We start from the raw sequence: 14861 nt of genomic DNA on the forward strand, positions 1-14861 counted from the left end.
CCTTTGTTTCAGATTCAAATAAAGGAAATAAACTTTCTTTGTGCCCAAGGGAGAACATTCAGTATAAAAAATTCAGTTTCGACTTCTACAGTGGACTTGAAAAGGTCAGTCTGAATTTAAGACATTGTCCAATAGAAGGTAAGAGACTCATCCCAGCTTTTGTTGAGATCCAGATGGATTTTGTTAGTTTTGTGAACGAAAAAGATAGTAGCTGTAGTCTCAGGAGGCACAGCATATGAAAAACAGGAAACAAATAATTTTTAAAAGGAACTGCACCAAGATATTGAAATCCTAGATTAATATTAACTCTCCTAACAAAGATACTTGGTATTTTTAGTAAAACACATCCTAATAAAAATACTAAGGAGTTTTAGAAGGCCATAATCTCCCTTTGATATGAAATTGTAAATTGGCAGCTGAACAAATGAGTGAATGAATACACCCATGCATGGATGTGGCAACACAATTTCGAGCTGCCAGAACAGAAACATGGCATCTAGGGCAGAAGAAGTCCTGCATGCTCTCTGCTCTGGAAACATCTGAGGCTAAAATTGGGTGTTTAGCACTGGGTTCCGTGTTTCAAACGAGCCTGTGCCATAACAGAAGCATGTGAAGGCACAGGGAACTTCTGGACTGGAGGAGACAGGCCTTCAACCAGTGGTTCTGAGCAAGAGAGGGACTTGATTTCTTGTGTAAAGAACAGAAAGAAGAACTTTCTGTGGGTGAAAGTGGCATGCAAAAACCCATTTGTGTTCCAATAAATATCGCCTGTTCAAAACATGGTGAATTTTGTTGGTTATTCATTTGAAATATAGCGGGACCTACTGTGCAGCACATGGAGCTCTGCTCAGTGTTCTGTGCCAGCCTGGGTGGGAGGGGGTTTGGGGGAGAATGGAGACATGTGTACGAAGGGCTGAGTCCCTTCACTGTTCACCTGAAACTACCACCCCATTGTTCATCGGCTATACCCCAATGAAAAATGTTTCTGGTGTCAATAAAAATTAAAAAAAAATTTTAATTAGAAAAGGAAGTATAGCCCCTCTTCATCAACAGAAAAAAAAAAAAAATGGCGAATTTTCCATCACTGGAAGAATTTAGGTAGAGGTGAATAGGAATGCTGTAGAAGGTTGAAGATTCCACAAGGTGGGAAATTCTACAGAACCTTCAGTGCCCCATTTGGTTTCCTGCTTATTTGGAAATAATTAAGAAAATGATAATTTTGATAATTAAATAATTAAGAAATATAATTAAGAAAATGTAATGAATGAATAATAATTAAGAAATTATATTAATTTCTTAATTAAGAAATTAATTAATAATTAAGAAAATGTAATGGATGAATAATACTGATAATTAAGTATTATCTGATAATTAAGAAAATGTAATGGATGAATCTTACCTACTTTTGAAGTGTTACATACGCTGGCAGACACATCTGAAAATATCCCCTTCAGACCTCCAAAAGTTTCCACGAAGAAGTACTTGTCACTCGATCCTGCCATGGCCAGCAGCTCCACAGGGTTGGCACCGGCGATGCCCACGGCTAGGACAAGGATGCCCTTGTCCCTCAAGGCCTTGGCTGTAGCATTGAGCTTATCGGCATCGTGGGATTCCCCATCGGTGATCACGATGAGGACCTGGGGGACCCCTTTGTGCAGACGGCTGCCCCGGGATTCGGTGAACATGTGGTCTGAGAAGCCCAGGGCCTCAGCGGTGTAAGTGTTGCCCCCCATGGGCTGGTCGTTCTGGAGCACCGAGATCACCTCCCATTTGGTGTCAAGGTTATCCAGATAAAATAGCACCTCTGGGTCATCCGCGTACTTCAGAGCCCCAAACCGGACGTGATTCTTGCCCACATCAGCCTTTTTCACCAAGTCGATCATAAAGTCCTTCATGATGTTGTATTCATCATGGTCAATGCTGCCAGAGCTGTCAATTACAAACACGACGTCTAAAACTTCAATGCGCTTGCATTCTGAGAGAGGAAGGCAAAGGAAAACTGATGAGCTTAGCCTTGCCCGTCATGGGGGACTCACACCCCTGACCCTGTCCCCCCGCATTTTAAATGCCAGGGTGTCCCCTCCTTGGGATCAAGCTGTGCATCTGAATGTCCGCTCTCTGGATAACAGACACGATACACATACTCATTTGCGTGTCTTTTAGGACAAGGCAGATGTGACATGAAGCCTGCTGCAGTGGGTGGGATGTGGGTGGGGTGATAGTCACAGGGCCTCAGAGATAAACATGACAAGTGCTTTTGGACCAAAGAAACCCAATTCATAATTCTGGGGAAGTTTTCCTGTATAAATGGTACCTTCAACATGTGCTTTCATTTATACAAATTTATCTGTTTTTTTTTAAAGCCACAGGGATCATGAGGTTTTATTCTTAAGATAAACCTTGGGGGAAATGACCAGATGAAAATAAATTTGGCAACACTATATTTTCTTCATTGCTAACTTTCCAAGGTTGTATTTTCTCCTTTTTTGACTTTCTTAAAACATAATCTGTATTCATGGCTGGGCTTTGTTATAGAAATGAGCCCATTTCACACTTGGCCCAACCAAGTGATCCTAGCATGACCTCTCATTAACTTTTTAAATGTGGGGTCAATGCCATGGAAAAGTAAAGTAATCCATGTGTGTATCACATTGTATTCTCAAGGTGCAGAGTTCCAAACCCCAACTCATTCATTCTAGAGAAGTGGACTGTAGGATGGTGAATGATTTAGTCCTTATGTAGCACCATCTGTCTACAGGCCCGAGGAAGGTATGTTTCAACTGCTACCTCATCCATTTTGGAGAAATGGAATTGTGAAAAGGTTTCCCTAACTCTTCCCCAAGGCTCACCACATTCCCTTCTTTGTGGTAGGGCTGTTGCACACCCTTAAGCCAATACACTTACCCACCCAACTAGAGGACACATGTATAGAGCCACGACTACATCACCCAGAAAGCCTGGTTCCACACAAACAGAAATGTCCCCTGGGCCTTCAGCTGCTCAGTGGAGCCTGCTTGGATTACCCGGGAGGCTGCAGGGTAGCCTGTTCAGTCAAAGCACCCTTCAAAGAGGTCGTATTTGTTTTGGTTGGAGTTACCAGGATGCACAATCCAGGTGTACCCCTCTAGCCACAAAATATAGATCTCAGTCACCAATACTTTGAGTGCAGTTTGGCCAGAACTGTTATTTGAACAACAAAATGGTGTCCCTTTTTTTCCTTCAAAATTCCATTAAGATTCATCTCCTTCATAGAAGTTTTTCAGAATGCCTCTGTTGTCAGGCCCCATGGGTCCCTTATTTCTGCTGAACCTTTATTACTTTTATTCTGCAGTACCCTGGGAACACAATGATGACTACCCATTTATTTCCTTTGAAGCATCCATTGCTCAAGTTCCTATATCTTATCCCTCCTTTATAAGATTTTATAAATATCAACATGTTTTTACAAAAATTATCTCATTTCATATAAGTATTTTAAAAGTTTTAAGAAATTGTAAAATGAACAAACATAAATAGTGGATGTTAGGTCAAAGGGGAGCCACCTTATCCAGGGGTTACGTCCCTCTACTACCTGTCTTCAACAGACCACATGTTGCCCCTAAACTCAGATTATATAAGGCTGGGACCCTGCCTCAAGGTGGAACCGACTCTGTACTGTAATTCATGCGCCTGTGCTCACTGCTAGATCAGGCTGAAGCCAGACTCTGGCTGAGAAAACCTCCTTGCTTAACTCCTACCCATGCCCTGTCCTGCTTTCCCTACTTCTCTTCTGAAGACACTTCAATAAATCAAAAATTCTACAAGTAATAAGTCCTGGAGAGGGTGCAGAGAAAAGGGAACCCTCCTACATGGTTGGTGGGAATGTAAATTGGGGCAGACACCATGGAGAACTGCATGGAGGTTCCTTAAAAAAAAAAAAAATAGAACTGCCATATGATCCAGCAATTCCACTCCTGGGCATAAATCCAGAGAAAACCATATAATTCAAAAGATGCATGCACCTCAGTGTTCATAGCAGCACTTATACTAGCCAAGACATGAAATAACCTAAGTGTTATCAACAGATGAATGGATAAAGATATGGTGTATATATATACATATATATGTGTGTGTATATATATATACTCACACAACTGAATATTAGTCAGTCATAAAAAGAATGAAATAATGTCATTTCCAGCAACATGGATGGACCTAGAGATTATCATACTAAATTAAGTCAGACAGAAAGAGACAAATATTACCTATCACTTATTTACAGAATCTTAAAAAAAGATACAAATAGACTTATTCACAAAATAAACTCACAGACATAGAAAACGAACTTATAGTTACTAAAGGGGAAAGTGGGGGAAGGGACAAGTTATGAGGCTGGGATTAATACTATACATAAAATAGACAACCAACAAGGATCTATTATATAGCACAGGGAGCTATACTCAATATTTCATAATAACCTAGAAGGGAAAAGAATATGAAAAAGAACACACGCACTGTATGTAGGTGTAACTGAATCACTTTGCTGCAGGACATTGTAAATCAACTAGACTTCAATAATTTTTTTTAAGCCATAAGTAAATAAATTGCTTCCATAAGAACTCCTGATTCAGATTCTACTTCTAGGGAACCAGACCTAAAATCCTGTATGGTACTATTTTCCTTAAATGGAGGATTCATCCCCCTTCTGCTTTGTCTACAAATGGGAAAGAACCTAGGTAGATCTGAATTGCTCCTTACTGTCTGATTTTAACAGTTCTGTTGAGGAAACTTGCATTTCTATATGTGAGCCAAAAGCCACTGGGATAAATAGTTCAATTGAGCAAAACCGGTTTATAGTGTTCAAATAGTAGATTGCTTAGTTCAAGAAGCAAGGACCCACATGGATGTGTGGTGTTTCAATGATCCCCCTGGTGAATATGCCCATGCTTACCTTCACGGGGGCTGCATATTCCAAAAACAAGGTCATCCTCAATGTGCTGCAGAATGTCAAAATTCTCAACATAAAAAACCATCTCTGGCCTCCCGCTGATCTCCTCCAGCTGGGTGACGTTGGAGCCAAACACCCCTACAGAGTAGATGATGATGCCTTCTTCCCGAAGTGCCACCGCTGGGTCCTTGACTATGTCCTGAGCCTCGCCATCCGTGATGAGGATGAGGAATTTCCTGACATTGGGCCGGGCTCCCTTGGCAGGGCTGAAGTACTGAGACACAAACGTCAGGGCGCTACCCGTCAAGGTGGTTTCTCCAATGTGAGCCATTCGGTCTATGGCATCTGAAATCTCCCCCTGGGATGTGTATCTGTTGAGCTGAAACTCTTCCTTATTGACGTCACTGAACTGGACCACACCGATTTGCACTCGATCTGCTCTGATCTGAGATTTGCTCACCAGGTTTTTCATAAATGTTTTCATTTTGATGAAGTTCTCTAGTCCTATACTGCCAGAACTGTCCACCAGGAACATGATGTCGGCCTTCATCTCTTTGCAGGCTGCATGGGACAAAGGAGATGGGCTATTCAAGTTGGCTTCATGTGAAAAGATGAAGAGTGAACAGGAAAATAAAAAACACAAACAGTTCTATACGATGTTAAGCATGTGCTTGCTAAGGCTTGTTAGCAGGTAAATAAAGCGTTGAAGATGATGAAGGGGAGCCTATTCTCTTTATTATTTAGAAATCTGCTTTAACATATAGCCCAGGGCTTCTTAACCTCAGCACAACTAACATTGTGGTTGGAGAGTTTGTACTGTGGAAGGCAATCCAGGCACTGTAGGATGCTGAAGGATGTTCAGCAGGATCGCTGTACTCTACCTGTTAGATGCCGTTAGCATCCCCCCAGTGATGACCACCAAAGGTAAATGTCTCTAGACATTTCTAACCATCCCCTAAGGGACAAAATCACCCCTGGTTGAAAACTACTGACCTAACTCTAGAAGATTTCATACAAGTTTTATTAAAAAGTGATTAAATAAACCCCAAATACTCCTTAAAGTCAGAAATCATTCGATCACATTACATGCAATGGTCTAATGATAGATCTATCCTCATCAGAATTTGTGGCGATATACTAAATAATACTTCTTAGAAGCCAATTAACTAGCACTCCCCCTAGTTATGACCAGCAACCATGTCTTTAGACATTGCTAACTATCCCCTGGGGGGGGGAAGTCACCCCTGGTTGAAAATTACTTACCTAGCTCTAGAAGATTTTTATACAAGCTTCGTGAAAAAGCAATTTAAATAAACATAAAACACTCTTTTTATGCATCAGATAATAGTTAGAGCAACACTCTAATAGGTCCTCCATCTTGTTCTGGAGAATAAACAGCTCCACACAGTGAAGAAATTTCAGCTGGGATATTTATGCCCTTTCTCCACACCTGCAGTGTCAGATACTGAAGGGTGCAGAAGCCGACCGTATAGAAGGGAGAAACGACAAGGTCCTACTGCATAGCACAGGGAACTATACCACAAATGGGAAACAATATGAAAAAGAATGTTTATATATGTGGCACCGTAGAGCAGAAGTCAACAGAACATTGGAAATCAACTCTCCTTCAACAACAACAGAACATTTAAGAAAACACTGCAGGGAGGCAGTTTGGGAGCTGAGGTCCAGAGGTAAGAGGTCCTACCTTCTTCAGCACAGATTTCTTGAACAACCTGGTTTCTTATGTCTTTCAAGGCATCAAAGTCATGCAGGTAGTAGACCCGCTTCTCCTCGCCGGCGATTTCATGCAGCTGAGTCTGGTTAGCCTCCCTGACCCCGATGGCGTAGACGTGGACGAGCTCCTCTCTCAGTCTGCTTGCAGGCCCCAAGACGCTGTCCCGGGACGCACCGCTGGTCAGCACAACGAGGTGGGAGGGCACCCTGCCTCCCCGCTGCCGCTTTGCCTTCTGCAGCAGCCCCAGGGTGAAGTTCAAGGCGGCGCCCGTGTTCCTGTTCCCGCCCATCTGCCTGACGTTCTCGATGGCCTTTCCCACGTCGTGCTTGTTCGTGTATTTACTGATCTCAAATTCCAAGTCCCAGCGGTCGGCGTACTGGACAGCCCCAACCCGCACCTTCTGGGGAGCGATGTTGAACATCCCTGCGACCTCTGACAGGAAGGTCTTCATCTCCTGGAAGTCTGTGGCCTGGGTGCTCCCGGAGCCATCGATGAGCAGGTAGATGTCTGCTTCCTCCGTGTCCACACAACCTAAAATGCAACCCAAAACTGAGTGTGGCATCTGGGCAAGTGGGACAGACACCCGGAGGCAGGAGAGAGGGAGGGCCAGCGGCGGCCTCATCAGACAGAAAACACGGAAACAGCTTCTTGGCGTGAAAGATCTGTTCTGGTGCCGTGACTCAGGGGAATCTTAGCATCGGGTGGGTCAGTTGTGTGTGACAGTTTAAGACGATTTGCATCGAGAATCGGAGTCCATTTGAATATAGGAAAAGATCAGAAAGAAAACTTGAAGACGCTTTCTATTAGTCGCTTCTCTTACCTGGGAGCAACTGCTTAGCAAAAGGTCAGGTGGAGTTCTGTTAACTAAAGAAGCTATTTAACTGGACATGGTGGACCTAGGAGTCACTTGCTCGTCCACAGCTGCTCAATTAGCACAACAGGGGTAGTGTCAGGGGCCTAGTTTACACCGGGCAATGACACTTTTGTGGTCAATGTGCTATAAATACATGTTGAAGGATGCAGACATATGTACACTCTGTGTATGCACACAGAATTTATGTAGCATACATGTCTATGCAGGAACTATACAAGCACCTTGCTCTCTGTCTCCTTCTAAACTCGCTGATACTAGAATGGTACTTCCCAGTAAATTCATTAGCCTGTCCTCAGTCCAGATCATGCTTCCTGTATATTCTCTAAATTGGAATTTGAGGCTGAGGGAAAGAGAGAAGGGAGAGAAAAGTCCACACACAAAAAGAAACTAAGGAAAGAGCAGAGAAACACGAGAGGCAAAGGCAAGAAATGAAGCAGGGCAGGGGGAGAAATAGCTAAGGAAGGTGTTCTGGGGTGTCAAGAAATAATGAAGAATAGAAGAAAAGCTGCACGAAAGAGGAAATTTTAAAAAAATCCCTTCTTCCCATTCCAGCACCTCAATAGCTTTTATTCTCTCCCAATTTACATTTCCTATTATTGGTTAAATTAAATTAAATTATTGGGTTAAATTAAAAAACCAGGAACTCAGCTCTCTCTCCCTGCATCACACCCACCAAGTCCTTGTGCAGACAGAATGCCTGCAAGACAGGAAAAAAGGCAAAAGGATGAGGCTAATCCTGCTCTCCACAGGAGGCTTTACCGGCTTTGAGGGTCTCGGTCCTCTCGGAAATGACAGAGACCGTGTGTGTGATCTGATTCCGCAGCTTCTTCAGAAACGTCTGGTTGTGGGCAGCCAGGTCAGAGAAGGACTTCAGCTGGGACACGTACTGCTCAGCAGGGTGAGACGCGATCTTCTCCAGCTGGGTGTTGTTGGCCCCCTCTACGCCAATGGTGAAGACAGTCACCCCCTGGCGCCGGAGGTTCACAGCAGCCTTGGTCACGTTGTCCTGGGACGGGCTGTGGGTCACGAGCACGGCGATCTGCGGCACCCCCTGGTTCTTCCGACTGCCGTGCTGCGCGCTGAAGACTTCTTTCCTGATCTTCCTCAAGGCGGCTCCAGTGTAGGCCTTGCCAGCCAGGGGAGCAAGGCTCTGGATGTCCTGCAGAACCTCCAACTTGTTTCCGCCCCTGCTCAGCGTGCTAACCACCTTCGTCTCGTTGCTATAGGCCACGAGGCCAACCCTCATGCAATGCTCTTTGATGTCCAGAGCAGATATGCTTTCTTCCAGGAATTCTTTAAGATAGTCAAAGTCCTCCCAGCTGCTGTTGGTGGACATATCCAGCAGAAACACAACGTCAGCCACGGAAGGGCCTTGGCAAACTGCCGGCAAGGAACAAACAGGCAGAGTTTTAATTCAGCATCTCTGCTCAGCACTAAAGACACGTAGAATTATGAGCAATTATAAATAGAATTCACATAGAATAACCAAGCAATTTTGCACAAGAAGGAAGGAGGTATCCAAACTGATGATGAAGCTGAGATCAAAGTTTTCTGGGCACAAAAACTGGACCTTAAGCTCACCTCCAGGCTCCAGTTTCTACATCTGTAAAATACAGGCAACAAGAATATTGATCTCATAGAGTTGTTGTAGGGATTAAATGAGATCATGTCAAGTTTAGCATGGGGTCTGGCACACAAACAGTCACTCAGTTAACAGAAGCTGCGGCTAACATGTTAAAATCCACCACTAACATCAGCAGTTACAGTCCAAACATTCTTAAGGGATGGAAATGTAATAGCAGTTAATATTCTAATATTTTATCTGGGGAAAATGCTCGTAATAAGATCCCATATTTTCCTAGATTACTACAAGAAAGCATTCTCTATTGTCAGTATATGTCACTTCACTCTGACAACCAGACATAATGTGAGTTTATTATGTCACTTGTCTGGACTTGTACACTTAGAGCAAATTTTTTTTGCTGTTGTTTTTACTAGCTCTCCCCTGTCCCTGTCATGAGAGATGTTCATAAATGCTTGGCCATCCTTGCTAATAGAATAGTACAAGGGGACAGACCAAGAGAGCAGGTTGGAGCTGGAGCAGAGCATGGAAAAGCTAATTTAGAACAGAGCTGCTGGAAGGCGCAAGTGCGGGGCTGATCCCACACAGGTGTAGCTCTAATCCCAGACCACAGTCTGGCCCAGGGCCAGGTCATATCGCTTCCAAGAGCGCCTGCAGCTTCCTCTCTGTGGAACAGAGGTTTTGGACTCCCAGAAGTTGTTTCAAGCTGTAACAGTCTGTGGTGACTTTATATGGCTTTAGGAATTAAGGATTTTTTATGGCTTTAGGAATTAAGGATTTTTTTAGGAGCAAATTGTCCTTTTAAATGAAACTACATAGCAGCTGAAGCCCAAGGAGAAAGCTCAGACAGCTGGGTGGCAGGGAGGAGGCAGCCTATAAACAACAGGCAATGAGATAAGTGAGACATGGAAAACCAAGGCTTCCCAAGTTTATTGGATTAAAAAGGCCACAATCGTGGGGCATGCAGAAATTAACACCTGAAAATGCAGGTCAGCTTTTGCGGAAAGAGATGCTCACAGAGTCTGCATCCTTTCCTCATGCTGATTTTCTGAAAGTATTTTCTCATCACCATCCCTACACATGTACCCTGACCCACCTTCCACAAGGACGTCATTGACTGCCCCGTCCTTGTACTGAGCTGCAGCCTTGAGAATCTGCGTCATGTTTTGGGAGAACGTGCTGAGGTCCCTGACCGTCCGGAGGCTGTAGTGGAACTGGCCCGTGGCCATGGCCTTCAGGGTCTTCTCAGATGCCCCCTGCATCCCCACCGAGATGATCCTCACCCCATCTTTGCGGAGCGCTGCGGCGGCCTCTTCCACAGCATCTTCGGACTCGGCGGAAGCCAGGACCACCAGGATCGGGGGAAACTGTTTCCTGTCCCTCCCGCTTGAGAAGTAGGCCCTGTGCACCTCCTGGAGAGCCTTCCCAATCCGCAGGGAGCCCCCCAGGAACCCGAAGTTCTTCTTGAGGTGGTTCAGCATGGGGCCTCTGCTCTTGAAGGTGCTGAGCTGGAACTCTCTGTGGAGCCCATCGCTGTACTGGGCCAGGCCCACATGGTACTTGTCAGCCTCTATGGGGAGGCTGCTGATCATCTTGTTGATGAAGGCCTTCACAAACGGGAAGGACTTAATTCCCAGGTGGTCGGAGCTGTCCACCAGAAACACCACATCAGCATACTCCGGACCTACAAACCCACAGACAGACACAATGAGACCAAACTTCAAACACTTACTACCAAGTTTAATGCCAACCGTATGGGAAAAACTTACTTCCCTCTTTTACTTGTATTTGTAATATCTTTCCAATGCACTGAAAAATAATACATATTCTCTCAAGAAAAGTATTTGTTTCTTAGGCTAATTATTTTATACACCTTCTCATTTGAACTGATCATGAAATTAAGCATCACTTTTGCAAGGAATTAAGTAGAAATAGCTAAATATAAAGAAGTAAAATATGGGTTTTTACATGTTTAGTGGATAATTTCCCTTTGTGTCCTTTTCTTCTTTCAGAATTTGACCTCAGTTTATAGAAACAAGATAAACAGTTTCATTGAGAATGAATCAAATTTGTTGAAGGGAGAAATCTGAAAAATAGCCTTTCATTTTGACTTCTTTTTAAACAATACAAGACCTAATTAACTTATAAACATATTAAACTTATAAACATATTAGTTTTACATTCAAAGTGTCAAATTGATGAGTTTTTAAAAATCCTAAAAATCATAAATATGAGCTGTATTTATCTATCTTAAAATTATTTATGATATCTTTTGATGAGTCATGAGTGGGCATTATAATTGGTAAATTTATTCTTACATATGAAAAATGTGACAGAAACCAGTATACCTTAAGCTAGCAAAGAGATTATAGTTTACGTTTCTATTGATAATGTAATTTTTACGTAGGAATGCAATGCTTTGCTGAGCTTTTAAGGTTTCATTCAATGCCAGATTGAATGTTAGGTATGTGAAATTATATTTGTATGTGGTAGAGAAGCATTTGGTTCAAGCACAAAATATAATTTGCTGGCGGTTTGTCTGCTGGCTTTAATTCAGAGCTCTCATGACTGTACTATAAGATCCATTTCTTGTCCAGGGAAGGGAGGGGACATACCTGTGTGTGTCTCAATGTTGTATGTTTAAGAAAACACAGTGTAACTGAACAGGCAGTGTGAGTCCTAACTTTGTTATCAGCTAATTCTCCCAGCTCTGTCAAGCCATTTGACATACTTGGGCCTCAGTTTCCTCATAATTAAAATGGGTAGATTCGACTAGAAAACACCTAAGGTCTCTCTTTACTCTGATATTCTGATTATCTGAAATAGTTACTATATAAATTCTGATCAAATTAAAGGAACTTCAGTCTTTTCCTGTCAACAGCTGCTAGGAAAACAGCCTTAGTACCCCTGCATGTTACTTTCTTCTCTTTCGAGCAGTCTAATCAGGACATAGTGGATTCCACCGTCCTTTCTTTTCTTCTAAGCAACCTGATTTCAGCCAGTTTGAGATTCCTTTGATGATCATATATCCAGCAGCATCTCTGGGAAAATACTAAGTGAGGGGGAACCAACGAGAGAAGGCTGGGGCCCCTCCAAGAACTGTCAGGTGAGGACTGCCCAGGGTGGCTCAACTTGGGACCAAAAGTGACCTTTCTATTCATAGACAAATCCCCACATCTTGTGTGGAGAAAAAAAATGTAGCCACTGGCACAGGACAGGCCCATCACTGTATCTGAACCATAGAACAACTGGAGAAAAAGCATCGCCTCTCTTTGAAAAGCTTAATATCAGGCCCAGTGAGACACAAAGGAATATGTTTTCAGGGCAAAGAAGAATTTATCTCTCCAGAAAACTTGCTACCAAGGTCAGAGTCCTTGAAAAAAAAAAAAACAAAAAACAAAACGGTAAAACCAATCTAGGTGGCCCTGGACAGGAAGTGACTGATTATTTAGGAGGTAGGACTCATTGGAAAAGACTTTGATGCTGGGAGGGATTGGGGGCAGGAGGAGAAGGGGACGACAGAGGATGAGATGGCTGGATGGCATCACCGACTCGATGGACATGAGTCTGAGTGAACTCCGGGAGTTGGTGATGGACGGGGAGCCCTGGCGTGCTGCGATTCATGGGGTCTCAAAAAGAGTCGGACACAACTGAGCGACTGAACTGAACTGAACTGAACTGAAGGGCCATGAAGGCTTGACCAGTATTTTGACTTCAACGCCATTGGACATAGACTGCTGACAGACAGTGGACAGCTCTGGAGTTCCCTTTTCAGGGTAAAAGCACCTGCTTTACAATAAGCAGACAGAAAATTTAAACTGGAGCCAAATCTGGATGTTTGACCAAGACAAATATTTTGGAACAAACAAACTAGGAAGAGACATTTCAAATTTTCCAGGCCTGAACTTAATGTGAAAAGAGAAGGTTGCATGAAAATGCAACCTCCCAGAAGACCTAGAAGAAGTTGAAACTGAGGACAAGAAAACAGCTCTCATATCTTTCTATCATGAAAAGGGAATGAACCTCAGAAACAAATGATTTTCCAAAGAACATGGGGTGACATCAAAGAAACTGAGCTGCCACTCCCCACCCCGCCCACTATTATCACAGTCAAAACAAGACAAAATTCTTAAATTTTAAGCAAGTCAGACTCACATATTATCTATTTTCCATAATGAGAATTAAAGAAACGAATTCCTTTCATTATTTTCCTTACCAGAATGTTGGTTGACAGAAACATGGGAACAAATTATTATAAGGAACAAAATAAGCAGCATTTTCATATTTTAACCTGAAGAATCGCCAACTGGAAATCTGAAAAGGCAAAAACATAAACATCTAAAATTGTGTATATTACTTAGAAATCAAGACTCACACACATATGAGCACACAAAATTACATAATAAATTCGGTGCAACAGAAGACAGGGAGTTTCTGAGGTTCCCTGACTATTTGATCTGTGCTTTGGGGAAAAATGAACCACCAACATTTACAACATTTCATTTCATTTCATTTCAATCACTCAGTCATGTCTGACTCTTTGTGACCCCATGAATCGCAGCATGCCAGGCCTCCCTGTTCATCACCATCTCCCGAAGTTTACTCAAACTCATGGCCATTAAGTCAGTGATGCCATCCAGCCATCTCATCCTATGTCGTCCCCTTCTCCTCCTGCCCCCAATCCCTCCCAGCATCAGGGTCTTTTCCAATGAGTCAACTCTTCCCATGAGATGGCCAAAGTATTGGAGTTTCAGCTTTAGCATCAGTCCTTCCAAAGAACACCCAGGACTGATCTCCTTTCAAATGGACTGGTTGGATCTCCTTGCAGTCCAAGGGACTCTCAAGAGTCTTCTCCAACACCCCAGTTCAAAAGCATCAATTCTTTGGTGCTCTGCCTTCTTCACAGTTCAACTCTCACATCCATACATGACCACTGGAAAAACCATAGCCTTGACTAGATGGATCTTTGTTGGCAAAGTAATGTCTCTGCTTTTGAATATACTATCTAGGTTGGCCATAACTTTCCTTTCAAGGAGTAAGCATCTTTTAATTTCATGGCTGCAATCACCATCAGCAGTGATTTTGGAGCCCAAAAACTAAAGTCTGACACTGTTTCCACTGTTTGTCCATCTATTTCCCATGAACTGATGGGACCAGATGCCATGATCTTCGTTTTCTGAATGTTGAGCTTTAAGCCAACTTTTTCACTCTCCTCTTTCACTTTCAACAAGAGGCTTATTAGTTCCTCTTCTCTTTCTGCCATAAGGGTGGTGTCATCTGCATATCTGAGGTATTGATATTTCTCCCAGCAATCTTGATTCCAGCTTGTGCTTCTTCCAACCCGGCATTTCTCATGATGTACTCTGCATATAAGTTACATAAGCAGGGTGACAATATACAGCCTTGTCGTACTTCTTTTCCTATTTGGAACCAGTCTGTTGTTCCATGTCCCATTCTAACTGTTGCTTCCTGACCTGCATACCTGCATATAGGTTTCTCAAGAGGAAGGTCAGGTGGTCTGGTATTCCCATATCTTTCAGAATTTTCCACAGTTTATTGTGATCCACACAGTCAAAGGCTTTCGTGTAGTCAATGAAGCAGAAATAGATGTTATTTTGGAACTCTCTTGCTTTTTCCATGATCCAGCGGATGTTGGCAATTTGATCTCTGGTTCCTCTGTCTTTTCTAAAACCAGCTTGAACATCTGGAAGTTCACGGTTCACATGTTGCTGAAGCCTGGCTT

General features: G+C 43.1%; 1 protein-coding gene across 2 annotated transcripts in view; it reads right to left on the reverse strand.

Moving 5' to 3' along the window:
• The window catches only part of COL6A6 (collagen type VI alpha 6 chain), a 179238-nt gene that overhangs the window by 115090 nt on the left and 49287 nt on the right, over positions 1 to 14861 (reverse strand). For both annotated transcript variants that reach the window (XM_042238535.2, XM_060396529.1), the window contains exons 3-8: positions 13335 to 13432; positions 10215 to 10802; positions 8296 to 8916; positions 6633 to 7193; positions 4931 to 5488; positions 1400 to 1975 (exon numbers count right to left, since the gene is read on the reverse strand). In XM_042238535.2, coding sequence (XP_042094469.1) covers positions 1400 to 1975; positions 4931 to 5488; positions 6633 to 7193; positions 8296 to 8916; positions 10215 to 10802; positions 13335 to 13401 — 2971 coding nt within the window. In that variant the 5' untranslated portion in view covers positions 13402 to 13432. The remainder of the gene's footprint in view (positions 1 to 1399; positions 1976 to 4930; positions 5489 to 6632; positions 7194 to 8295; positions 8917 to 10214; positions 10803 to 13334; positions 13433 to 14861) is intronic.

This window comes from Ovis aries, chromosome 1, assembly GCF_016772045.2.
Source record: "Ovis aries strain OAR_USU_Benz2616 breed Rambouillet chromosome 1, ARS-UI_Ramb_v3.0, whole genome shotgun sequence".
Lineage (NCBI taxonomy): Eukaryota > Metazoa > Chordata > Mammalia > Artiodactyla > Bovidae > Ovis > Ovis aries.